The sequence below is a fragment of the Calonectris borealis genome, chromosome 12, assembly GCF_964195595.1.
Source record: "Calonectris borealis chromosome 12, bCalBor7.hap1.2, whole genome shotgun sequence".
Lineage (NCBI taxonomy): Eukaryota > Metazoa > Chordata > Aves > Procellariiformes > Procellariidae > Calonectris > Calonectris borealis.
In genome coordinates this window covers 1409548-1437228 of record NC_134323.1, presented here as the reverse complement: position 1 = coordinate 1437228, position 27681 = coordinate 1409548, and the positions used below count along the sequence as shown (strand labels likewise).

Below are 27681 nucleotides of genomic sequence, written 5' to 3'. Positions count from 1 at the left end.
GCCCAGCCATCCCAGTAGCTCTAGGAGCTACTACCTCTGTGCCATCTTTGTCGTTGGTGCCCAGCTCTTTCTTTAGAGGCAGCTTTATTCCTGGCTGCAACCGCCGGGCGTAGAGTCTGTTCCTGGCACTCCTCTGATGAGCCTGGTTTGGCTCGTTAGTGATTGGACATGAGAAGAACAAATACTTGAGCCTCAAAGTGAAATGTTAAAACAACTGAAATAAGCCTCTTCACATAATCTTCCCTTGAAGGTGCTTTGTGGAGCGGGAGCAGCATGAGGATGCTTCACTTCTGAAGTTCTAAAACTCTGAAATATTTAGGCTATGGAAGGACTTACATTCTGCTTGGACATTACTCTAGCTCTTGCTGCAGTTTAGACTGTGGCTTTGTAGGGTTTTTCAGGAACTTCAATGCGTTCTGCATTTTGGTTTTGGTGATTTTATTGCTGAGTTTTCTTCCACTTGTCTGTCGGTCAGTCAGTAGGCAGGCAGGTCATCTAAGCAGTGAGGTTGGGTTTTGGATTTCTTAAAGTACGAATGGCCCCCAAATAGGTTACTCTGCATCCAGGTTTTAACAGAAACTGTGTCAAGTAGGTGCAGATGGAATTCAGCTTTATGTTTATGCTACTGCTGGTGGTGTCTCTCACTTTTCAGTCATACAAAGTATTTGTAGTAGTTTGGGAACTGATTTTTTTTTTTTTTTTTTTGTCTGCCTCTTCTTCCCCCCAAAGGCCCTTGGTACAGATGGCCTTAATGTACCTACTAGGAAATATTCTAATGGCAGAAGAAGGGTTGATGTGGTCTAGTGTAGGTGCAATTGTATAGTCTCTTCTGGAAAATAGCACGTTGTTTTTGTTTAAAACCTTGTGTACAAAATATTTGGCTTGGGCACTTACTGTAAGAGATATAAGCTGTATTGACCGAGGTGCTGTGTGGGTCTTGAGCTTGATGGAGAAGTCAGTGAAGTACGTATGGCCTGACACTTGCTGAAGCCAGTGGCAACTTCTGCAAACTGTGTGCTGTGAGAGGAGGTCTTGGCTTGCTGAATTCAGCCATGCTGTTCAAGAACGGGAATAGTTGGTGTAGAGGCATCTGTGTCTCAGAGATCAGAAAGCATGAGAACATAAGACTGCAAAGCTTAGCTCCCTGTGCCTTTCAGGGAGGTACAGGCAACTGTGTGTTTTTAATTCTAAATTATTAAAGAAAGAAAGGGAGGGGGCAGTTGCTCTGCGTTCAAGGTTAGAATATAAAGGTAATATTAATATGATCTTTCAAACAAATGACAACTAAAGTAAGATTCAGTTTAGTAGTGATACAGTATGTAGGTACAACAGTAAGGCAGTTGCACTGAGCGAACAGAAATAAAACTGCTGTGACCGAAATAGATACGGAATCGACTATGTTGAAGGGAAGGGACTGGCTGGTCTCCATCCTGGAATATGGAAGAAGTTACCATGTAATGCTCAATGCCTGATAACGGGGATTTTTATTGAATCTGTTAAGTCAGGGCTAGTAACAAAATACAGAGAACAAGCTGACCGTACCACAACATGCACTGAGCAAGGACTGAATTAACTGACCCATTAAAAATTGGATAATGTTTTTTCATGTGGTTTGCGCCATAGCAGGTATTGTAAGACTAGCCTTTTTCATAAACCAGCTCTCTCTGGAGAGAAAAGTTATGTCGTCTAATCTCTTCCGTAAAGGATTTATTATGGAGTCATATGGAAAATTAATTACTGTGTCAAAGGGATGGAGGTTTATGCAAGTATTGCAAGATGGGTAACAAACTGGTGAAAGGGAGGGTGTCTGTACTGCAGTGAAAGCTGAGTTGGAGGCAGGAGTCATGAGACACACATTACTTCTCATCCGTGACCTTGGCATAAAAAGTAAGAGTATGCATATGACAGATATTTGTGATGAAACCAGCAATAACATGGAGGAGGAGGAGGAAGAGGGTGATAAGTGTATTGCACAAGATGAGCTCTAAAACTTTGTACTTAAGTTTTTATAATGGTAGATTCAAAGGGCAAGCACGTGCCTCGACAAAGTAATAGGCAGAATTTCTGTTGTGAACTGGGGTTCATCAGTTTGGAAAGAAAAACTAGCAGGTGACTGGGTTACTGTCGGGGCATGACTGGAAGACAAGTGTGATCTTAACTTTAAGAGATGCTTCTGGCACAGTTGGGAAGTATTGGTGCCATTATACACAGTGTTTTGCAATGCTTTGCACATTGAAAAAGTGGAACAAGGAAATGTGTTTTGTTTTTTGGTTTTGGTTTTTTGTTTGGTTGTTTTTTTTTTTAAAAAAAAAAAAAGGCTTCACCAAGGAGGCTTTTCAGGCAGGCCTAAGAGATGATCAAGGGAGATGTGTTAAGGTGATGTGACATGGCTTAATAATTTTAAGTAATGGGAACACATCCAGAGAATAAGCTGAGGAGGAGGAATTATTGAATCTGAAGGATGTTTTGAGCTTCCAAGCCTCTGAGTAACTTTGCATCAGGTACAGTGAGGATAAGAAACCTGTCTGGGCTGAAGGTAAAGCTTGATGAACATAGGAAAGAAATTACTTAATGCCATTACCTGTTGTTTCAAGGTGTGTGAGGATCCAGGAGGTCCCTTCCAGTTCTGTGGTTTCTCTGCTATATGGCAAAATATTTGAATTAAAGTATTTTTTTCTTTCATCTGTCTGGCCTGCAGAATACAGCATTTTTATAAATTGCTTTCTCTGTCAAGACTTCCATGTGACCAGGTAAGGGAAACACGATAAAATACTTGAAGTCTAATGCTGCCAATACTAAAGTCTTTGGACTTCCAGATGACAGCTTTCTAATTTAAGTATTGCATCTAATACAGGTGAATACCATCTAAACCCTTGTTGTGACAGAGAAAGATGAAATTAATCATGAAACTGATGGCTTGTGTCATGGCTCAATTTAAATCTTACTTTACCCCAACAGAATCAAGTTCAAAGCAGTGACTTTATTTTTTGAAGTTGTGATAAAGCTGTAAATAATTGAGTCAAGTCGGCTCAGCCATGAAACTTCAGTTCTTTCACTTGATTGGGATTTGTCTGAGACTTGTCCTGAGTGTCCCTGTTATGCTAAGTGTAGTTCCTCGCAGCTTGCTGATGGGACTTGCTGCCTTCTTTCTCTGTGATCTTGCTATGCTTTCCTCATTTGCTGCCTCCTTTCTCCTGCTTTGTCTTAGCTGTATCTCCTTCCGTTCGCTGGTAGGTTGCAGCCATCCCTTGCTGCTGCATCCATGTGACGCGTCTCCACCTGTCTTGTATAGGCTCTTGATAGCAACAGGTGAGTGATGCTTTTTACCTGGCTCCATGCTCTTCAATTTGGCTTAACCAAAATTAGATAGGACATGCTGCATACTCCAGCAGAGCACATTAGGGAATAAAAACAATTCCTCAGACCGACCTTGGCATTTTATTCTGCCTTCCCTCATCAGCAAAGCTCTTCATTACCTCCCTGCCAGCAGACCTCAGTCTAAGAACCCAACACTGCTTCACCAGACAAAAGACATTTTGCGAGGCTGACTAGCAGCATCCTGTGCAATGAGGTTTCTGCATCTACAACCTCTTTCTGGCAGGTTGATATCAAGTGTGCCTGCTACAACCTAGAGCTCACTGTGGATGCTCTGGAAATGATGCGTAGTATTTGGCCACCTTCTCTGTTAAGGCTGTGGATGGTCTTTAGTTGAGGACAGCGGGTTTTGTCCGTGTGTTGTAAGCAGACTGCTGTCTGCCTGCGTTTCTCTAATGGCACTCAGTTGGGGATGCTGAATGATCTGAATTTTCACTTTCTTGGTCAATCCAGTTGGTCCTAATGAATCAGAAATGAGGTAGAGACAGGGTCTCACGGCTTGAGCACCGAGAGGTGAGAACTGATTTCTGTACCCTGGGGTTCTGGGGCTTAGACCTCTGCCTGTCTGTGCTGACCCAGCTTTAAAACAGGGCTGACGCTTCTGGCAGCCGGTTGGTTCATGTTCAGATCCTGAGATGCTAGTGGTTTGTGTTGGTAGCTTTTCTTGTTTCTGCTTTTTAAAGAGAAGACCTTAGTATGGAAAACTTCCTTACACTAATAACCAAAGACCCTAAATTCAACTGTTCTATTGCTACAGCTCTGAAAGAGAAACATGGACCTCTCCTGTGCAAAAGCTTGAGCTGAGATGTGTTCCTGATGCTGAAAATGCTTTTTCTTTTCTCCATAGGTTCAGTACTGTGGCTTGCTGTTTCGCCATGAGGGCTGGCCCCTGTGTATTCACGAGAAGATTGTAGTCCAGCTGGCTTCCGTTGACTGGCGAATCTTGAAGCCTGGTGACTTCTACCTGCAGGTGGTCCCCTATCTCAAGAAGTCTCCACGGATTGTACTGAAATGTTTGGCAAAAGACAAGCATAATGTAGAGGAAGTCGTGATTCCAGAAGTTTCCTATACCTCTATTTTTACTCTGGAATGGTTGAGTACTATCAATGGAGAGCGGATGGGTATAGCACTGGAAAATTGTTTACTAACCACTGATGAGAAAATATTTCGTGTCCCCTGGGATAAAGTGGTTAATCCTGAATTTATAAATAAACCAAAAATAATTGAAAACAATATCATCTCTCCAGAAATAACAGAGGAACCTTCAATTTTGTGCCTCCCCATGGACCATGCTGAGTGCAGTTCACCAGACCTAGGATCTCAGTATCTACAGGAACAAAATCCAAATCGAGACAACCTGGTTGTTAGCACAGCTCCCCAGTTGAGTGAAGCTCTTGTCAATGGTGTGTGTACAAGTCCTATGCTTCAAGAGAACTTGAAAAGTGACCTTGAAGGGGAGTACGTTGAGCTGACAGAAGTTTCACTGCCCAGGTTTGGGCCACAAACAGGCTCTTTAACCCAATCGCTAGCTTTAAATTATCTAACTCAGCCCAGAACACGAGTGAATGCGTCTAAAGGCAAGCACAGGTTTATTGTCATTCAAGACAGTACCTACTCCAAGAACTTAATTCAGTCAGCACTTATGCAGAAGGAGCACTGTCAAACGGACACTCTGAGGACTTCTGCTACAGAAGTTCTCAAAAATGTAATTCCGTTGGAAAGCAACAAAATGATGGCACGTGGAGAACTGTCTCCAGAAGGTCAGCTGATATCAGGTAGTCCTGGAAACATGGGGAATAGCTTTCCTGTGGCCGAGTCTCCTGCCTGCAGTGCAGAAGATTCATCTGCAGAGCAGGAGACCCGCAGCGAACACTCAATTGATTGGCGATATGCACTGTGCAGCTACAGCGATGTGTGTGCTGGTGATGGTGTCAACTGTAAAGCTCAAATGCCTGGTGCTCCTGGAAATGTGGAAGGAAAAAGTGATGGTCCTAGTGGAAACCCTGGTGTTGAAACATCAGAGCAGAGCCCAGAAACAAATCTAGATGCTGCTGCTGCTCCTGCTAAAGAGGAGGTGATACTGAGAGGGCATGGAGAACCACTGACCGAGGGTCAAAATGAGGTGACACAGGTGGATCCCTCTCCTGTGTCTGTCCTGGGACCTTCGGGACCACATTGCACACTGAAGGAGGGTTCTGATGTTTCTTGCCAGAGTGCCAGTGAAAATGTTGTGCCAGTCCAGGCCACTACATTGCTTATTGTGCCTAAGAGTTCAGATGTAGGTGTGGAGAGAGGCTCTCCTTCTTCAGAGAACATGGCAGATGTAGGAGCAGTTGGTGCTTGCTGCAGCGATCAGGAAGCAAATCTTAGTTCTCCATTAAATCCTGCAGAACAGAACCAAGGAGAAGTGGATGAATTCGAGCTGGGAAGAAGGGACAGCCCTGAGGAAGTCAAAGAGATTGAACAAATATTGACTGTAAATGAGACTCAGACTAGTCATAGTCACTGTTCTGTCAAAGCTCCTACAGATGGACTCTTGTCAGATGGTGAAGAGCAAGAGGTCTCTGCATGTCAGCATAAGAAAACTGAAGAAGCCATACTACTCCAGACTGCTCTGTCAGCAGAGGGTGATCAGACGGCAGAACAATTAAATAACAGTGATTCTTTGATGGGCCCTGATGCACAAGCAGAATGCTCAAGTCAATTCAGAACCCAGAGGTCTGGAGAGAGGTGTGAGGAACCACAAAGACAGGCAGAAAACCAGGGCTGTAAAAGTGGTGAGAACTCTGTGCTGAACCCAGAGCGTGTTGCAGTACAGGACTTGCAGGGAGGGGAGGAGAACCAGGGAAGTTTTTCTTATGGGGAAAAGTCAAAGACTATAGCCTTAAAAACACTGGAATCCATTGAAGAGGAACTGGAGGTTGGACCACTGTCCTCGGGACCCGCTGAGGGGCATACAGAGCCCACCACTCTGCACTCCCACCAAGAAGCAGCTTCTGGGGCATCATCTCCTAAAGGTACAGCAATTGGATGTTTGTGTGTTTCTCTGCTCGATAACATGGATCGAAAAGAAAGTCCTCAGGAGGTACCACTGACAACTATGTCTGTTGGGAGGCTTTGGGGTAATAGCATAAAGTACAGGGAAGTGATTAAGTTGTCATTTTTGTGCTTGAAATTAGCTTTCTCTTCACAGGTGGGTTTATTGTAGGTATTTTGTTTAATAGTTCTTTGCAAATTTACATCGGTACAGAACAAAGTTCCAGTGTAAGAAACTTAATTTCAGTTAATCTGATTGCTGGTGACCTCCACCCGTTACATTCATCATGTGCATATTATGGATGCATGCAATAGGAATGCGTGAGAAGAGAATGTCTAACTGTACAAGTCTTTCATAGCTGAAAATTGGCTTTAGGAAGATAGTTGTGGCAAGAGGAAGCAGCAGTGGATGCCACAGTAAAATACTAGCTGTGTAACATGACCTGAAGATCAACAAATATGTGTGCTGGTGACTGATGTAAGCAGCAAACTGCAGAGTTGAGGGATTCCCTGCTCTTCCCTCGCTTCCCCTCCAGCGTGCTTTCTTCGGCTTGGTTATGGTTCAGGTAGGAGCTGTTTAACTTGAGTGGGAGAGCACAGAGAAATTAAGCATCTAACTTCAACTCAAACGATATGTTCAAGCAGGTGTTGCCCAGACTTCTTGATGCCTGGGTTCCTGTGCTTGAAGGAATTGAACAGGCAATCCAGGTCTCTCTGCCTTTTGCACCAGACTGTAGGCAGGCAGTGTGTAACCGCATGGACACGATGTTGGCTTTGCCAAGCTCTGCTGAGTCTGGAAAGCTGTAGCTAGATATGCAGATCACATCGAGAAGCGTGTGTGTGGCGGGGGCGGGTGAAACATGCCATTCCAGTTCAACAGCTCTCATTCCCCGAGACCCCTGGCTAGGAAAATTACCTGGCTTGCCATATTAGAGTGAGGACTCTTGAAAGGGTTGGAGGTACAGACCCGCACTGCTAAAGCATGTCTGACCCTGTGGAGGAACAGATCGAGAGCTGGTCGTCTTGGGACGGGCTGCCAGTATAACGCTTGCACCGGTCCTAAACTGTGTGGATAAGAGCCTACATCGCTGCTGCAGCACTACTCTATTTGGCTGCAAACACAGCTACTTTGTCAAGTACCTGATGCCTTAGTGTGACCTCCTAATGGAGCTAAAGTGTCCATGGATTAAAATGAAATTTCATTGACACCTGCACCAAAATATTTTAATTCCATAATTAGGCAACTTCACGGTTGCCAGGCATTTCTGATACTTCTGGAGTGACAAGCATTTCTCGTCTGTGAAATGGAGGGGTCAGCTCAAAAGTTTCTATTTCTGAAGTGTGCATGTCTCTGAGCATCTACCACTGTGAGCAGGAAAAAAAGAGGTCACCTTCTGCCTATCTGTAGCTCTTGGGGGATGTATGCCAATAAATAACCATTATACCAGGGTGTCCATTCCCTTGACCAAGCTGAACTTGGCTTGACTTCATGTTTGCACAGGACCGGACCTCAGAAAACCTGGGCTGCACTGAGTGCTGGGTGTACACTTTCCTCGTGACTCTAGTGGCTGCTTTTTTGGTGTTCCCATCTCTTCTGTCTAAAATTAGCCAGGTCCAGCTCGTGTATGAGATAAGTGTGATGTTCTTGCTGCTCCACAGGACGAGTCTTGGCCGCTGCTGTGGATTTCAGCAATGACAGACCCCTCTAGGGTATGTGTGGAGTTCGGTTTTAATGAAAGACAATTTAAATGTTTCTGGGGATTTGGCTGAAATAAGTGACATATTCATGGCGCAATTCTGATGATGTTAAACTTCGGCATTGCAGTTTAAAAAAACCCCCACCTGTTATCTCAGAGTTTGTAAAGGAAAAGAAACAACCTAAATCACTAGAAAACTCCCTAAACCGACGAACTAAACTTTAAGGCATAGGACAGCTCAGATATCTGTTAATGCTGGGAGTATTTCTTAAACACTATAGCTGGAACTGTAATAAGGTTAATCCATTCAATTACATTTGATTGCTTTGAGATCCAAACAAGCCATCCCCTTATCTAGCCCCATTAAACCCTCAGAGATATAATAATAAGATAATTCAGAGATAAAATTACAAAGTTAAGCAAATGTCCTACTCTCAGTGCTACAAACGGACTTTTCTCTCCCAGCCAGTCACTCTGTAGGCAAGTTAAATTCTCTGTAACTGTCTCTTGTTGGGGTCATTTTGCTACTATGATTGGAAACCGTGGGTATCTTGCCTAAACTATAAATAACAGCAAAGCATAAGCTTTACTGGGACGATTCAGATCTACAGTTCACACCTTGATAGTAGTGGGCAGACACACAATTTGCTCTATGTGAGGTGGAGGAGCTTTCTTGTTATAGCAAACACTGTAGATTATATCAAAATATACATTCAGAACTGGGGCATCTGAGTTTGCTGTGTCTGCAGATTTTTCCTTGTCCCTTAACTCTCTCCCCTTCCTCCCACTCCCAGTCACAAACTGAGCTTGTTTTCTACACAAATATGGTCAAATGTGAGCTGTTTTGAGTTGGTGGCTTAAAATTTACACTGGTTTCATTCACAGAAAATCTAACTGCTGTTTTTTCCCTAATGACTAACTTTAAGTGAAAGTGAATTTTGAAACTTTGCAGCTCTGGGAAGAATCCCTATATTTTGGGGGTGGAAAATGTCTTGATACTCAAGAAATTGGCTGAAAAGCCATGCTGGGGCATATTCAGTAGCACCTGTTAGGGCGTTCCGTTCCCTCTTACTGCGTGATGTTAGCATAGATGATACTGGTGCCGGCGCAGTTTGCAGAAAAATGCTAATGTCTCTTTGAAATGCACACAAGCAAATCCTCCTCTACCACTTCCTTAACCTCGGGGAAAGGTGGAACCTGCAAACATGGCAAATTCAGATGTCCCAGTTCTCCATTTACTTTTTGATGTAATCCTCCGCATTCTACAATTTCCGCTTTAGTAAGTGCCTCCGCCCCAGATTGCAAATAACAAACAGTGTGCTTGGGCCTGTTCGGAGAGAGGTGGGGTCTGCAGATCTGAACTGAGCCCCAGAAGCTTAGGGAAGAGGTTTGTTTGGGCAAGGTGTATGTAGTCTGGAGACTGCACAACTCCAGTGAGGTTTCTCTGGGGCTGAAAAGCCCCAGTACCAGGACCATGTCTGGTGGGCTGAGCAAAATGCTTCTCTCTTCTAGCTTTTGGGAGCTGCTACCTCATTCCTAGGAGATATCCAAGGCAGGGCTGCCATGTACATTTGTCTTTCTCTTGCCCTGGTATGGTACCTTCAATATAGCTATGTTCCCTTTCTTGTCTTCTTTAAATGCCACCTTTTAGTCCTCTTTGCAGGCTTTCTTCATTTAATGTGGATTGCTTTGCTACAAACTGTGTGGTTCTGCTTATCGCCAGGCCTTACAGCTCCTTGAGAAGATGATTCTATGTTCTCCTAGAATGTCTATCAGCCCTTAATGTGACACCATTGGGCCATGACTTACATGACTCTGATCTTCAAGATACCCCATCTACGGGAGATCAGTGCCCCTCTAAAATGCTGCTTCAGGAAGATCTAGCAGCATTGTCCAAAGTGAATGACCTCTTGTATCACTGGAAGGTGGAGGCTGAGGTAGTACTATGAACAGAACTGAGCTCTGACGTGTCCCAGAACTGTGCAGAGCCCTGAAGCCATCGCAGCAGCTTACGTGGTCAAATGCAGCAGATGCCGAGCTGGGTCCCAGGGATGCTCCCTCAAGAGGGGTGTTACCAAAGAGTAATGAGCAGCTGCTCCATCATGGCCTCGATGGTGCGGAGCTCTGGAGCCCCTCCTAGTTTCCCCCCACTGTCGGATAATTTAGCGCAGTGAGCCATGCTGCTCAGGGCACTTCTCTCGCCCACTTTAGCAATTTTGAAAGCAGTTTGGGCTGAGCCTCAACCTGTAAGTCTCCTTCACTGCTAAAACTTGTATTGAAAGCCACTTCAAGGACTGCTTTGTTCCTGGTCCTGCTCTTTAATGAAGTATTGGAATCTGTTAGTAAATAAACTGAGTCAAGTGTCAGCATTGTTGATGCAGCAGGAAGGTAGGATAGTTGAAGTCAATTTTAAATAGCAATTAAAACGTCTGACTTCATAGCAAGCAAATAAATGCTCCACTCTTTTATTTTCCTAAAGAGAGGTTGATTTTTCTGTTGGTAGATATTGAAGGATCAGGATTTGCAGCGAAATATAGCCTCTTCTTTAGTATATTTTTCTGCCACACAGTGGGATAGCCTAGCTGCGTACTTAGGATGCTAAAGACGTATTGTTGAAGACGTATTGTTGGCTTCTAATTCTTATAATGTTGGGAAATGGGGAATAATACTTCTTAAACAGTAGGTATATTTTTTTTTTTCTTCTCTCCAGCTACTTTTACATGAAAATTGAAACTTGATAAAACTAGCATTAGTTTCCATGTAGTAGCTGAGATATTTTATTTTAGAATTAACTGATTCTGATAACTTGGACTTTAGAGCTGAGGTGTCAGGCAAAGGAAGCATTTTCTCCAGTTCTCAAACAGAGCTGATTGGTGTAATCATCCTGTTCTTCAGGGTTTTAAAAGAGGTTTCTGACTTTCACATTAACTGTTAATTAAAAAAGTCTGGACAAGCAGAACAAGGTCTCTTTGGCTAATTTCCAGCTGATTTGTCAGCCTCAAGTTAACTTCATATTTTCAGGAACTAATCTGAAAGTGGTGTTGGGGGAGTAATTGTGCTCTGATGAAGCAGCTCTCCCTGTCAGGAGCTGGTTTATCACTTCAGGCTGCTCAAGCTGCTGGAGCTTAGCCAGGGACTTGCACCGCGCCAGACTTTCAGGCTGTGAGCAGACACGTACTGCTTGATACGTTACCTTTAAAAATGAGCTTGACTACAGTAATCCTGATCTGAATTGAGTTTTTGTAACTTGCAAACTTCGCAATAAAGTGGTTTATTTTTTTAGAATTACAGTAGTATTAATGTTATAACCAATTTTGGAACATGCATGCTACTGGCACGAGGACAGGAGGAGCTGCGGAGTGCTGGGGCTGGGGGCACGTCCCTCCCCAGTCTGGGACTTACCTGGGACCTTCTGGGTGGAGCTCTGCTCTAGCTTCTCACTGCTGCTTGTCTTACAGGGATGGTGTCAGAAGGGGCAGAGACGAGAAAAGAAGCATCTGGCGCAGATGTGTTAAAACCAGTGGGTAAAGTCAGTGCCCTGGAGGAAACCTCAACAGCTATTACTCCCCCGACACCCCCAGCTTCTGGGGCTGCCTGGGGTGGTCGGTCTGCACCTACCATAGTCAAGGATGTGAACCCAGAAGTGCTCAGGAGCGGAGTTGCCTGCCTGCCTGGTGAGTAGCTGAGCCAGAATGTGTCTGGGAAGCGTGGCTTGTAGGAGGGCAAGGGAGATGAGCCTTTGTTTGCAGCGCTGCGGATGGGTGCCAATTCCATTTCTTTCACTCCAAGCCTCTCCAGAAGCAACACTTCTTGAATCCTCCAAAGTTTCTGGATGGGAAGGATGGGAAGTAGAACTTCCCTCTCATGAAAGTAATGTTAACTTGCTCCCAGGAGTCTCAAAATGTTAACCAAGCGCGTATGAGTCAGAAATGCCAAATCTGTGGGCTCATACCAGTAGTTCAAAAAGAGAAGAGTGAGGATGCAGCTAATGATGGGCTGGTGGGCCTGACATCAGACCTGGTCGAAACAATAGGAGCTTGATTCACTTGGTAGATAATTAAAGGATAGGAGTGTAGAAGATGCTGTTTGACAGTGCTCTTGTAAAACCAGTTTTATTCTTGGTAATTAGAAGTTTGGTTGATTAAGTGTAACTGCCCAGATATAATAGATTTTTAGAAAACATTTGATTTCATGACACATAGCGTTGAAAGGAATATCCCAATGAAGTGTGGATGAGCAATGTGTGGGATCAACGATAGCGTAGCTACATAGCAGATGACAAAACTAGCTATCAAGGGAGGACTTCCCAGAATTGTTCTGCTGAGATCAGTTGTAGGTCAAACGTTATTCAATGTTTGCATCTGATATGGCAGCAAGTATCAAATTGCTGCAGATAAAACTTCTGCATGGGACAAATATTGGCAGAGTGGTAAACAAAGCTGAGGCTGTTGGACAGAGCAGCCAGGATTGCTTGGTGTGCAGGGCCCACACAAGAGGTCTTTGTGTTTAACCAAATGTGAAGTAAAGCAGAGGAAGCGAGATCTACCTCTCCGGTGTGAAACAGCCGTTTGGCAGCGTCTGCGTAAGCAGCCCCTGTGGGCTTTGCTTCCTTCCACAGCCAGTGAGAGGGCTGTCCAGTGCAGGGCAGGAAGATAGCTACATTGGATCTGCTCAGGAGCCATGTATGAGCTGCAGATTGGCCAGAGAGCAGAGAAGAGGTCTGGCGGTGCAGTGTGGAGAAATTGGGAAGGAGAGCAGAAAGGCAGCACACTCAGTGCTGGGGCTGCAAGACCAATTTTGACGTCAGGTGTGTAAAGGAGAGGGGATGACTAGCCAGATTAAGAAAGTGATTTTTACCTCTGTGTACTTGTTGGTGATGCCTCCCAAATAGTTTGGGCTGTTTTGATGCCTATGTTCTAAAAGGAAATGTTGAGTATTGGAGATGGCGCAGAAAAGGGTGATAGCCCTTTCTTGTAACTGTATTGGATGTCTTATGGCAAGAGACTGGAGGGTTGTTTATCTCATAAGATGATTGAGAATGAGGTGAAAACACCTTTGTGCAGGGAAGGAGGAAAGGGAAATAAGATTTTTCCAGTCTTCCGGAAAAAGGTGAAATGAGAAACCAAGTGCAGGGCAGAGTTATGGTACATGCAAACATGTAACTTTGCATCTGTAGGTAAACTGTTAAGAACAAAGTCCAAAGGAGGATTTCTAATCTGATCTGCTGATCAGGTTGGACATTTGGCTGTTGCACACATCCTAAAAAAATTACAAGGTTTGAGAGAGGGGTCTTTAAGAGAAGCTCATAGTCCATGCTGTTGTAGAAGCCTGACTATGTGATCTAATGCTCCAGTTGTTTCCTTTGTCACAGATTCCTATCATAACGTACAACTACTAAAGGAGGCAAATGCATTTGAATATGGGATGAAGGGATGTGCCCTTGAAATGCATTGAAGAAACAAGGTTTGGGTTTGATACCGCTTCCAAGGAGGTTTTCGTCTAAGGGAGGAATCACGTTTTCTGTAGCAGTATCGGATTTGACTGACATCTCTTCTCTCACGTGTCTCCTTTTCGATTTCAGTGGGCAATCCTCACATCTGAGGGAATGCACTCACCACTCAGTTAAATGCTTTATGTTAGACATTGGTAGTGATATAATAATTACATTATAAAGGATAACTTTTATAATGAATAAGAGCTAATTAATAAACTAGTAGCTGATGGAGTTAGGAAGAAATTTTCCTTTCGGGAGAGTTTCAATTCTGCATTCTGCTCTTGAATCATCTGGTTATGCCACTGTTGGAGACCTAGCCCTGGTGGCTGCAGTTGCTTTTTTGACCTGGTCAGGCAATTCCCAGGTTCCTATATGGAAGTTCAAGGTTTAAAGTTTTGGTGATGCCGAACCTCCCTGATGGACAAAAGATGTTGCTTCAGAGTAAGAAAGTTTTTACTGAGCCTGGTTATCAAGCCATTTTTCCAGTAATTGAGTGCTTTGCTTTTTTTTATTATTTTCTGATGATCCCCTTAGTTTATGAAACAAGGTATATTAATAAGCTTTTTCTAATTTCTCTCCAGCTCTTTGATTATACAGTGTCCAGAATACAGTATTTCAGGAGTAATAAAACTCCTGAATCACACAGACGATGTAAGATTTTGTCCCTGCTCTTAGCAGGAGAAAGCCTGTGTCAGTTCTGGTCCCTGGGAGGGAGAAAGCCCTGCTTCTAAATGATGCCCATCTGTGTCTGTGGCCCTCACTGAAGTCACGTCCTAGTGACAGATTGAAATCACACCAGGGCAGTTTTCTGTGCTTGGAGCTGTCGGTTTCTATCTGTTTTATCTGTCAACTCACATGCTTGCCCCTGGGATGGGGAGGGAGGTGGGCCATGACAGCATCTCCTGCGGTAGCAATAAAGTTCAGAAGAGACGGACATAGCTTTCTCTAAGCCTCTGGTTTTGTCTTGTGCTTGGGATTTTTTTTTTCCCCTCTCATACAATTTGTATGACAGGAAATAGCTCCTGTTCTTGTGAATTGCTTTTCCCACAATAGAGGTGTAGTCCCTACTGTTCTCCAAATCGCTTACCTTCCTGGTGACGTGCGCGAGTGCAGAGCACTGGTCGCTTGAGCAGGCTCTCACTCCACAGGCACTGCCTACTTTTGAGCGGCAGCTCTGGGTCTCCGGAGTGGTATGTGCCCTGCTCTTTACCCCTCCTTTGCATCTGGAGAAGAGGCTGGACATAATTCCAGAAATGGCACTGTTATGTCCTTTCCTTCATAGTTCTTGGTGCATGTTGTGGCTAACGCCCAAAGCCAGACTGTCATTTAGTTTTGGGAGCTCATAGAGCAGGCTCGGTTCCTGTGATAAGCTGTGTCTTTGGGCTTTGGGAAAGTGGGGGCAGAGAACTCTTCTCATGGGTAACTGAAGCAGAGGGGTTTCTCCTTCCTCAACATATCGCAGCTCAGCTGTGTTGCCCATACTGTGCCTTATCTGTTCCCTAGGCACTGAGCCAGCCCTGAAACTAATGAAAGCCTGGCACCGACTCTGCCCTTGTCAGAGCTGCAGGCAGGTGAGAGTGTGCTCCTTGGCTGTCCACTCTGCAGCCTCTGAGGAGGAGCTCCAGGCTCCTGCTCCAGGGCTTTGCTCCCAGGCGGAGATGTCTGGTTAAGTGGTAGGCTCAGCCTGCAGTGTGTGTGCTCAGGCTCATTAGGTAGCGCATTCTGCAAACCTGTCTGCGTTGTCTCGTCTGACAGCAATGTGAATATTGTAACATAAGGGAGATTATTTATCTTGAGTTTGAGATTCTTGCTTTTCTCACAAGGTTGGGTTATCATTAGCCAACTTCAGCCATATTTTATGAAGAATGTGTGTTTGGGTAGAAGAGAGCAGTCCAAATTTAACTATCTTGAGAGAAAGACAAGCAGAGCTCAGCTACTTCACTCTGGGGCAGCATTTGGGTACTTTGGAAGTGTGTTTATAGCCTACCGCAACCTGCAACATACACTATATTGAGTTCTGTGGAGCATTTCTAGGAAGGTGACAGGGTGGTAGTAGGGGAATATGAGGCATACGCACCTGGAACCAGGCTCTGTTGACTTCCTTGTGTGATTTGTTCCCCCCCCCTCTTTTCACAGGTACCAGAGATAAATCAGGACGTGCAGTGGCCATAATAACAACAAGGAACACAGCCTGGTTAAACCCCCACTGCAATACCACTGAGCTCGTACGCCTTCTTCTGTACTTGCATAGCATCCCAAGGTTTGTGACACTCTTGGGCTGACAGGGTGGACAGCTGCTGCCGTGGCCGCTTTGCCTTTCGGGGGGTGGAAGCTGAGGCAGTGAGTGGAACAGGTTGACTTTATTGGCCTAGGAACCTGGTCCAGACAGTCCTGAAATTGTACAGATTGGGATCTCCTGCTAGGGTGATCTGGCTCGTGTTCAGTAAGCACTTTGGCTATTCTGTATGTGCCTTGTGCACATGGTGTGTTAGAATTAGGTATGTACTGAATGTTTTCATGCATTGCCATGAATCCAAGCCATTCTTGCTATCCTTCATTAGCTCAGAAAATGGGATTTGGGAGCTATGATGGGGCAGTCATGCAGCAGATCTGTGATACAGTGTTATGACATGATATTTTAGGGCCAGGCTTTCAACCTGTGAGGGAGGGAGGATCTGCAAGGGTTGAAAAAATCTGCCTTGATGTCTGGCCGACAATTGGTTTTGGAGTCTGCAGGCTGGAGTTTGCTGCAGCTACTCTTCCTTTCACTATGACAGACTCTCCCTGCAGCTCATCTCAGGCTCTACTGAGACTTTATTTCACTTGTAGATGATTAAACTAATAAGAGGTAAAGCTAATTCTCTGTTAGTGATTTTTTTTTTTTTCCCAAAGCCTTTAAACCATTGATAAAGGGAGCAGGCTTAACCCATGAGAAAGCTGATTCTTGGCAAGATAGATACTGGGTCTGATCCAGAATGGCTGTTCTTGTGAAGCAGTGTGGCTAAGGCCAAGCTTGTCCCTGAACGCAATTAGGAAGGACTGGTTTTCCTTTGTGGATTACCCGGAGTCGGTATCAGCACCTTTGCCATGAGTGAGATGTATCCAATTCCTAATTGGAGACATGGGAAGTTCAGGTGGAAATAGCAAAGGTAAAAACTGAGCAATCCAGGTGGTGGTTTCCATGTATATATTTTAGGTTAGGAGAAGGTGGCCAGTTAGTTCCCTGTCCTTACAGAGCCATAATGTACTGGGTTTTTCACTCTGTCATGACTATGGGTTCTGTTTCCATAGTCTTGTTGATTTTCATTGATGACAAATGTGACCTCTTTTTCTTTGTCCTTGCAGACCAGAATGTCAGGCTTTGGGTCTAACTGTTCTTGTGGATGCTCGTCGCTGTTCACCAGTTCCTGCTCTCTTCAAGGCGTTCAGCATATTGCAGGTGAGCCTTGAGCGTGGGCAAAGGAAAGTCTTGGTTGGATGTTACATCTCCATCTGCTGCTTATGCCTCCATCTGCCACCTGGTTTTCAGTTGGCTTTGGGAGGTGGGGTTATGCACCCAGCCCTGTTTTAGGAGGATGACCTGGACTTGCCAGACTGCAGACAAAGCAGAACACCTAAGCAAGTCTGAGTTAGGGGAGAACACCCCTCCCCACCCCTCCAAATTTGCTTCTCTCTCTGTGCTGAGAACAGCCTGTACCCAAGTCTAAATGCTGTCATGAATTATCATGCTTGGAGATGTTGTCCCATGCGTGGAGAGGCTGTGTGAAGTATGCAGGGATTTTTGCCCACCATGGAGAAAGGAGGAAGAGAGGCCTCTGCCTGCTGCGGAGGGAAGGGAAGGAAAGGACACTGCTTGTCATGCCAGGTGGAAGAGCACATGCAGCTGTTGATGTGGCTGTCGGTGAATGATTGGAATCGGACATGCTGTAACTCTATATTGCTTCAGGTCAAAGGCTTCATATCAGTCACTTGGAAAGCAAGTGGGTTGTGTTGCCCCCGCTCCCAGATAGAAGCTATCTGCTGCTGTTAGAAAGCCAAGGAGATGCTGGGTTGTAGCTATGACTAATCTTGTTTAAGCAGGTGTTCCTTTTAAATCGGAGCTTAGGTCTCTTAGGATTCAAACTCTGCAAACTGGAACAGGGCAATGTTTTAATGAGGCTGGTGTCTCTGTGGTTTATGTGCTTCAGTGCCACATCTGAGAGTTGGGGCTGAGTCAGAGGTCTGTCCTCCTGCTGCCTGGGCTGGGTGGAGCTGGGAGCTCTATCAGTGTGCTCATTCTCCGTGGTGAGGGAGTAATCTGGTGCCCTGCTCAGTTCTGCAGAGGTAACAAGCAAGTTATCTTCTCTTTTATGCTGTGCCCACATGGCAGTGGGCTTGCTAAAGCTTTTGAGCATTTCGTTGCCCATGGTTGCGTGGTCGTGTCTTAGTGGGATGATTTGGAAATCGGCAACATGTTGAGACACAATGTGCTTTTTGGGTCCCCATCTCATATAAGCATGGTAGAAATAAAGCCATTCTAACCTTAAGTTTCCTACCCTCTGAAAAGAGGCGTTGTGGGGGGGGGGGGAAGCTTTTTGCAGTGCTCCTGTAGTATCCTGCTGTGATGGCTGTTTGGCTCCGAGCACCTCGTTATCAGGGTGGTGCAACAGTTAGTTAACAGGGATTAATGTGCTGCAAGACAGATTGCTGGAGCTGAGTGTGTGCTCCAGGTAACAGTGACTGACAGAGGCTGATTACTCTGCTTGTGGTTTTTCGGTCCTTACTCTGACTGTTCTGCAGACTCCGTAAACAAGACCTGTTCAGCTAGTTCATCATCTGGTTACGGCACAGGAATAATCCCCTGGCTCCTCTGAGCCTTTTGGAGATCCTTAGCATTTACCTCTGCGACCTCACGGCAGTGCTCTCATCCGCTCTGAAACAAGGATAGAGAAATACAGAAAACGGACTGTAACTACAGTGAGGCAAGCTAGGCTTTCTAGAGCGCAGAAGGTTTGCTGGCCAGTGGATACAGAAGCACAGACTGTATGTTGTGCCTGTAAAGTCACAAAACAGATCATCTTCTTTCTGAAATCCCTGATGCATCTCCCAGGTTCTCTTATCTCTGGCAGACTGTCTCTGGAACTCATTTCTCTGCTGTTCTGCTCTCCACTTCAACAGGATTTTATTTACATGGCTTTTGTGAAGCCTACTATGACAGCGTGTGTGGAATCTGTTGAATGTTGAGATCCAGTGTTGCTTGTTCAATTTTGAAGGGATGTTTTCCTCTTGAGCAGTGAGGAGCACTGCTTCACTGTGGGTAAGCACAGATCGGATGCCCTAATGCAGAGTCCCTTCCTGCTGCAGTGCTCGGATCTGTTAACCCTAGAGAACCTCCCTGGGGAGGGAAGACTTTGATCCCACAAGTTTCTGGGTCAAGATCTGAGGAAATACTTGCTCCACTTTTCCATCTTTCCAGAATAAATGTGTGAATGGACTTTTTAAGTGCTAATAGACAACTTTTGGTGCTTGCAGGTAGCTTTCTCTACAGCATTGGGAGACTGCCAGTTGCTCTGTCTAGAGTCACCTTGTAAACTGGTGAAAGCTTCTCATCCTCTCTACCTTGAGGATGGGGGAGTTGTGTTCTGCAAGACTTTCATTCCCCTTCCTTTTTAGAATATGGGTGGCTGGAAAATCCTTCTGTTCCAGACAGCACTGGGAGCAGGGACAGAATAAAGCATTATAGCAGAGCTAACTCAGGAAGGAGCAAGGAGGAACACTGGCAGCTCTGTACGGAGGTGAAGGAAAATGTGCAGTGCGTACATGCTGCAAGAATAGATCATGCATGTTCCTGTGGGAAGCTGCATAATGATGCTTTGCAGCAAGGATTTTTGCAGAGGTAAACGCTGCTGTGATGTTTGTTCACAGGTTGTCACCAGTAAGCTCTGTGCTGGGGGGCCTGTTCAGAGGAACTTTGCTGATCAATAGTGCTGGGCCGATCCCTTGGTCAGTGAGCAGGCAGGTCATGGACAGTGGAATGTGTGCACTGGCCTTCAGTGAACAGATACCTGTGGGATTTCTCTCTGCCCGAGTCTTTATAGAGTGAGATTCTTTTGAATTTCGCATATCAGGGCGAAAGCTTAATCCTGTAATCTGCTGCATCCGTGTGTTGGATTGCGAAGTGAAGAGTCTGTTTATGAAGACAGAGATACAGTAGCCGTTCAAAGCAGAAAACTTCTGTGCAGATCTTTCTGTTCAAGGGGTATATTTATATGCCCTGTAACTGCAGAAGTACAGAGGACCTTGGTCTGACGTTAAAGACCAGGGACCTCCTACTATTCCATTAGAAGTGGTCACTTTGAGATTGAATGTGGTATTTGGAGACTGTCCCATCTGCACAGGCATTCCTGGCAGCCTGTGCTTCAAACTGTGCCAGTGATGTTAAGTCTGGCCATGGGCTTCCATTTGGGTCAGGAAGCCAAAAGACTGACTGAAACTTCAGTCTGATAAAGGTGGAAGAAAGTACCTAATTCTCTTTTTAAAGATTATAATAAACGGAGGGCTATTTACCTGTTGATGCCCCTCTATTCTACACTGTCCACACTGTGCCTGTTTTGGGAGGTGAGGGAGTTCACTTACATGTGTGGGACTCTGTTTCTTTGCTTCCAGTAGCTGGTTTTCTTAGTAAAGGTGGTAAGAGATTGTGCGGAAAGCTGCAGGAAAGCTTCCTCAGGTAGGCAGGGCTGGAAGCAGCAGGATGCTATCTCCCGAGGCACTCCTGTAAACTCTTTAGTCCATTTGGATTGCTCCATCAGTGCTGGATGAGACTGGCTTATTTTCAGCTGTTTAAAGAAAAAAATATGGTGAAAAATACTTTATTTCTCTGGAAATATGACTACTTCATGGATTGGAAAACCCTGAACTTCTCTCTCGACAGCTTTATTTGTGAATGGTTTTTCAGTCTATTTTCAGCAGTAACAAACAAGCAAATGAGTGTTTTGGCTGTTGTTGTAACCTCGTGTTACACCATCACTACCTTTATCCGTCACTCAGATTGCCTGTCTCATGACTGTTGGAGTAGAAGAGGGGTTGTGAAAGAATAGGTTTATTTAGTGCCATGAACTGTCTTGAAACTGTGGCTAGTCTTCATCCTTCAGTACTTTCTGGCAGACAACTTCAGAGCTGCTGCTACAGCTGTAATACCTACCCATCGTCTCTTCTGATGAGCTTTAGTATTTACCTAATACAGCCTAATTATGCAATAAATTCTTTTTGGCTTTTTGATTAGTGTTCAAATAACAGTGAAAGTGTGAATAATTTGCTTTGGAGAAAGGGGTTTGTGAAGACTGAGAAACCTCTCACTGTTTTGGGAAGTGTTTCAGTTGGGGTTTTTTCCTTCCAGTTCAAAAGGATCCTGTTTTAGGACTAGTTGAGAGAAAGGTCTTTTCCTCTGCTCTGGAATATCTGCTGCTGCTTTCACTTGCAGAATTGGGTCTCCTTGTGTTGGCGTTGTTTCTTAACTGCTGTACTGGGCCCAGAGTCAGGTTAGGCGGCTCAGTCTCAGCTGGTGCACTTGCCTCTGGACTCTGGATCTGCCGCTCGTGTTGGATATTTAAACTTAACCACTGCTGGAGCTATTTATTTAAACAGGGTTCCCTTGCTGTCGTGGCCTGCTGCGTGGCAGGTTCCTTGCAGCTCAAGCACTACCGGAAAGGATTTGTTGCTTGACAGTTTCCAAGATATTTGCAGAGGCAAAGACCATCTAGGAGACATCTCGGTGGGATGGCTCTTATTTAACCATGTGGAATGACAGCTCAAATGGCCATTCTCCTTGCTATCCAGATGCAGGCATCATGTATTTAGCAGGCCGTGTCTCCATGATCTGGATCTTTCTACTGCGTTTCCCTCTTCCTGCTGTCCTCTCTGTCCCTGTTTCTCACTTCCCTGCAGAGTGCTTCTATAATTGGAGAGCTGCTCCTGGATCACAGAGTTTGAACTACAGCTGCCAGACATCCATTGTATTTGGAATTTCTGTCAGTTTAACAGTAGCAACAGGATGCAAGTCCTTGATTGTGAGTTGGCAGTAAGTAAAGACAAGATGATGTTTTTGGCACTGTGGGGAAAAAAACTTCCTTGCAGTTAGAAGTGACCAGGAAAGTTATCAAGAAAAATCTTAGACATTGAATATGGTTCTTTTTTTTCCACCTGACACATTTCCCTGTGTAGAAGGCAGAGTTTTTTTTTAGTACAGCCAAGACCTGACCTCTTTCATTGCTTCCTCAAATACTGCAGGACTAGTTGATCTGAAGCAAACTACCTTAAGGACATAGCCTTGGTGCTCTGTAGAATGGCCTTTCCTATACCTGATGACTGCCTTCCAGGCTTTGTAAATGCCTTTGAAGTATAAATTGCAATCTCTTGTGCAAACCTGGTGTGGTACGTTCTCCTTAGCATCCCAGGCAGATAGGTAATGGATTTGCGCTCTGTTCTGTTGTAGGACATGGATCCCCATTGTATTCATGGAGTACTGCTTCTGGTTGAAAGAGATCTGACTTTTCGGATGGAGAAGCCACCAGCAGGACAGGTAATGGAACGATTCATCCAAGGGTTGCTGGGGTGCTCTTGTTATCCTCTATTTAACTTTCCGAACAGCGAGTTCTCTGTCCACTGATGTATGTTTATTCTCACATGAAATCTCTGCAGTTGTTCTCTGTATTTTATGGTTGTGGTCTCTTATGGGTGTGGTATTTATAGGGTTGTAAAGTTTATGCAAGCTGAACATATCTCTGTCATGCTGTGTTTATTGCCAAGTCCATCGGTAACATTTGCGCCATTATTATGTCAGTCTGCTGGGGCCCTCAAGACACAGGGGGTTTGTTGGGAGCGTGGATAGCTGTATGGAGGAGACCTGCACAATTAACAGTAATAAAGATGCTTTTCATGTTCCTCTGTTAACAAGGGGGGGAAGTCCTTGGTCAGGAAGAGATCACGTTAGACTAAATCCTGAACTCCATCCTTTGAAGGTACTTGTTGCCTTCCTGGATTTTGCATATCTCGTGTTTCCTCTCCTCATAGCTGCTGCTGTCAGTGGCTAAGACTTCTGCAAGAGGGGGAAGAGGAGATGTGTATGTGTGTGAGGTTCCCTTTGCAGCTGAAATGTCTGGGAAGACTAACAGGAGGTGCTAATGGAGGAGGGAAAATCATCACAACATCACTGAACACCCCCACTGCCTAGGTATTCTATAGCTGCCTATACATCTGCCTAGGTATTCTATAGCTGTATAAGACACGTGGGCTCTCAGCCACTCTTTGTCTGTGGTGAATGAATAGAGCATCAGACTGTTTCTTAGTCATCTCTCTGCTGTAAGACTGCTACTGTTCGCTGTGTGTGTGGTGTGCTGCTCTGAAAGGCTAAAGAATAACAAATGCTATTAGTCCATTTCCTCATTGCCCCCATGTGGAGGAATTTGCAGTGAGAAAGGGGGCTGCAGGCGTGCGCACGCAGGGAGAGCTACAGAAGACATTAAACACATTGAACAAATCCAAAGTGCGTAGGCGGGAACAGAGCAAAGGCTAATAAAGACACGGGCATGCAGGAGGAATGGGAAGCATCATCGCTATTTTGTAAGGAGGTGGAAACTTCACAGTGTGTGTGTGGGGGGGTTAAATGTCTGCACCTGAGTTCCTGGTGTCTGGGCTGGCTTCCATGTACCTGCAGGAGCACTTGTCTCTTTCTCTGGTGAGTATAAAAATGCTCTGAGGTCCTACAGACTCACAGGAGGCAAGTTATCTGTGTCAAGATCCAGGAAACACTTGGAGCAAATAGCTGCCGTGATGAGTGGAGAGTTGAGGGCAGGGCAGAGGCTGCTCTGTTAGACTGTTTTTCCAGGAAGTGAGATGGGGAAGCTGGGGGCTGGATTTAACCTCTCAGACTCTCCAAACAAATGCAAATCGCAGCACAATGTGGGAACATATGAGGGAGTTGCTCGGCTTATACTAGGAGGTACTGGCTCTGGAGAAGGCTTGCTGCTGCCAGACTTCCATCACAGATGTTCTGCTTGGTGAAACAGCGTGTTGTGGCCTGCATTCCCTCAAGGTTCGCCCACTAAGCTGTACAGCAAGCTGCTCTAACATTGAATTGATTTTTTTTTTCCTTCATACTGTAGTTATATTGCAGATATATGCTGTGTGCCTTGTTTCTATGCAAGATAGATAAAGAAATAAAGGATGCTGTCTTTCGTTAACCTTCCACTCCTCCTCCAATACTCACACCCTAATGCAAATGTGCTTTTCTTTCTTCTATTCCTGTGCAGTTTGAAGTTCTCACTTCCATGAAATCCCTCCATAAGCACATAGACAGCTCACAGTTGCCTCTAGAACTGGATGGGACCTTCCCTTATTGCCACCGGGACTGGTTAAGCTTCCGCATGGTGAGTAGGATGTCTTGTGTTCTTTGGTGTCTGAGAGAAGAAATGGCATGGTAACAGAGCTGAAGCAAGAGGAGCTTGTCAACAGCTGAACCTACAAGCATTGAAAGACAATGGTTCCTGTAATAGCTATGTAGGCAAATGAATCTCTGTTACCAAAGGAGTACTAATACTGTCTTCATAAAGTGGATGCACACTGCGACCTATTGGCATGACTGCAGGAACTAAAATTTTAGTTTTTAACTCATCTGCTTGAACTGCATTAATTCAGATTTGACCATATTTTGAAGGGAAGGAAGAAACAGAATCCTGTTTTGTTGTGACAGACAGTGGCACTTCTCTTCGGTTATACTCTGAGGCTTAAGGGCAGATGCTTCTTGTGCTAATCTCAGGAGATGGTGTTAGTATCATATTGCCTTTGAACTAACAATCAAGAACTTGAGCATAATAAAAATAGTTAAATCCTGTCGGTTTTGGAGCCAGTTCCCCAGACCAGGCTAAGAGCTCCTTAGTAAAAACTGCAATCCTGGCAGGAGTTGGAAGTTCCTGATAATCAGTTCAGATCCTTCTAGGAACATCTTTTTCCTCCTTTAGATATAAATCACTTACTTAGCAAAGTTGTTATCAAATTTGAACTCTTTAGAAAGCATCTGAATTAAAAATACAGTGAAGTTTCAGCCCAGGCGAGCATTGTGTTCCTCTTTGAGAGCTGGCCACGTGAGGCGAGGAAACAAAAGGAACAAACACGCAGATTCCATTCAGTGAGTCTTAGGACCAAGAGAACAGTAGGAGGCAGTACCAGCAATCCATTCCTTCTCCCTGTTGTTTGACTGCCACGGTACTGTGATCCTGTTTGACCTTTGCGCTCTTCCCCAGAAGACTCGTGGATCAAGAGGTCTACAGTGAACTGTACCCAGGTGCGGATTAGAACCAGCCCAAGATGTAGGGAGGCTGACCACCCTGTGGAAATCTTTGAGATAGAATGGCTGAAACTGCAGCACCCAGCCACAGTTTATAAAGAAGGTAGCCCTGGCAAAGGGTGCTGCAGCCACCAATGCAGCACACACTGATGATCTGTGGCAGGACTGCAGGTGTTGCTGGCCATGCAGCAGGTTATGTGCAGACTGCCAGAAGTCTGCAAAAGTAGCATCTGTGGCACCGATACCCAGCGCTGTGTACACTTATGCTGTGGAGGGAGCGTAAGTCCTGCAGCTCATGTGCTTGTTGAATCTTTAAAAGCTGGATTGAGATACTTGGCATGCTGAGACTAGACAGGATTAAATCTCTGTAAATCTGCACACAAGTTGGTTGTCTTCACGTTGAGTTTGACTTGCTCATCCTGGTGGATGACAGAACCATCACCTCTGCTTCCAAAAGATTCAGTGGTCTTTTGGTTCTGACCTCACTGCCCAGAGTGCTGTATGGCACACTGCAGCATTTGGAGCAGGTTAAGATACCATTGATAATACCACTCTGCTGCTGGTGGCAAGCTTCAGCAGTTAGGCTTAGCACGTGCCAAATTTTATCTTTTCCAGCTTATTTTAGAACCCATTTTTTAAACTTGCATCTAAAAGTACTACTATGAACCCGTGCTGATGAGTAGAGGTACAGAAGCCTAATCTTGGTGCTTAGGATTGAATTTGAGAATTTAAGGTTTATTTGGCAGTGAGGAAGCAGAGAAGAGAACCTCTTTGCAAGAGGTTATGGATTAGTTTGCTGGACAGAGTTGAGAAAAGCTTGAGAGCTGAGGTGCTCTGTCTGTGCTGCTTCTTGAAGGAAGGAGCATGATATCAGATTACTTGTTTGTGTCTTGCATCTTAACATGCAAAATGTTACCAAAGGAAGTTAGTGTAGGAATCAATCTGTATGGGTTGCCTATTTATACGATGTACTGTGTGTGATAATGACCCATATGCTTAACCCCTTTAGATCTGCAGCTATGTGGCAAACAGCATTTATTTCCTGTCTCAGTGATCTCACCTGCATCCTGCCTGCTAATCTGTCACTGCTGGGGCTGTTCCAGCACTCCAGGGAGGAGGGAGTTCAATTCAGTAAAGATTCAAACAGCTGCTTTTTTTATGTTGTTTTGTTTTGAGTGCGGTTGTTTTGGAATAGCTGTTTCTCCCTTCTCTGATTGTAGTGGCTAGAGGGTGGCATCTGACAGGCTGACTTCTCTAAGAAGTACTGTCTCATGAACCCCTGTGAAATGTTTGGGGTTTTTCTTGGTGTGTCCTCCTGAAGAGAAGGGATTTCAGATTTGTCAGTAGTTTAAGGTGCTTAATTGTGGAAGCTTTCCAGTTTCCTAATCTTTAATTTACACTACTTTTAATATGAAGAGAATTATTTGAAGCAGAGAAATTCCAAATACTCGTTCTGTGTTTTGTTCCTCCAAAATTCATGCATAGTGATTCATCTTAGTGGGAAGTTACCAGAAATACTAATAGTAGAAGAATGTGGGACATAAGTGGACTGATTTTATTTTCTGTAAAACATGACCCATACAAGCCATGAGTGTGCAAATTTATCAGGTCTGCATAGAGGCCTTGGTATGGCACGATGCATCTGAAGCCTCTGATGGGCCTCTCTTTGCTGAGATAGCCTCACCGAATGGTATAATTGAACCCTTGGGTTAATGTGTTTGATCCTTTCCTGATTTCTGTGCTTTTAACCTTCTGCAAGCTGAAAAGACAGCTTTCCTGTCAGCTGTGAGACAATAATCTTTGCCTTGGTCCTTTCTTCTTGTAGAAGCTGGAACATTTGCTACAAGGATGCCAAGGTGCTTGTGCCTTCCTCCAGGGAGCTATTCATAAAGTGGAACCTGGAAAACTACCAGAAAGAGCTGAGGTAAACATGTCCCTCACCTCATATCAGAGGTGGGCCTGAGACAGAAGAGAGCAGGAGGCTGGACAGCTGCAGAAAAGCTGTAGCTTTGTATTTGCAAGCTGTAGTAGCAGGGTATTCGGAGCGCTGTGTGTCACTGCGGAGCTGTCAGGACAGCGGGACTACAGGAAGCTAATCCAAATGAAGTGATAGAGGCTCCACTGGGTGTAGAAGCTGGTTCTCTGATCCCTCAGTGTCACCCAGGAGATCTCCTCTCCAGCTGTGCTTGTTGCTGATGGGTGCTTGCTCCAGCGTTGGAGTGCATTCTTAGCAGCTCCCCAGCTCTGTAGCTGTACTAGCTTTGGTGTACTGGTACTGAGCAGCTGCCTCGGGCTGTGCCACACCAGATTGGCTTGAATGGCCTGGAATAAAGTTAGGTGACAACACAGACAGCGTTCACCAGGCCAAGGCTGTGCTGTGGTTCCAGCTTTGCTGCCTCCAGAACAGAAGTCTGAAAGTGGGCAAGAAGAGGAAAGTACAAAGACCGAGCCTGTGTTGTTGCAGACGTTATATTCCCCCACTCTTGAGAAGCTGCTGTACCCCTGACACGGTAGGAGATCGCTGCCAGCTCTGCAGCGAGGGTCCCAAACGTAAAGCAATGGAATATATCATAGTGGCCTCTCTGGGCCTTCCTGCATACACATGTTTATTCACAAGCCCTTCACGTGCATCTTGTCCCACAGCTTGGAGCCAGTCAGGTCCAGGCTCTAAGAACAGTAGGAGCTAGCTGTGAGTGGAAAATGAGGCTGGAAAGCTTAGTCTTTCTATGCCCAGCAAATGGAGTATGGGCAACGGT

The 27681-nt window shown here is 45.0% G+C and overlaps 1 protein-coding gene across 1 annotated transcript in view; it reads left to right on the top strand.

The window, feature by feature from the left end:
- The window catches only part of PLEKHG4 (pleckstrin homology and RhoGEF domain containing G4), an 83428-nt gene that overhangs the window by 15045 nt on the left and 40702 nt on the right, over positions 1 to 27681 (top strand). Inside the window, exons 4-10 of the mRNA XM_075161214.1 lie at positions 4223 to 6392; positions 11567 to 11782; positions 15739 to 15862; positions 16948 to 17041; positions 22076 to 22162; positions 23892 to 24008; positions 26751 to 26849. Of these exons, the coding sequence (XP_075017315.1) occupies positions 4223 to 6392; positions 11567 to 11782; positions 15739 to 15862; positions 16948 to 17041; positions 22076 to 22162; positions 23892 to 24008; positions 26751 to 26849 (2907 nt within the window). The remainder of the gene's footprint in view (positions 1 to 4222; positions 6393 to 11566; positions 11783 to 15738; positions 15863 to 16947; positions 17042 to 22075; positions 22163 to 23891; positions 24009 to 26750; positions 26850 to 27681) is intronic.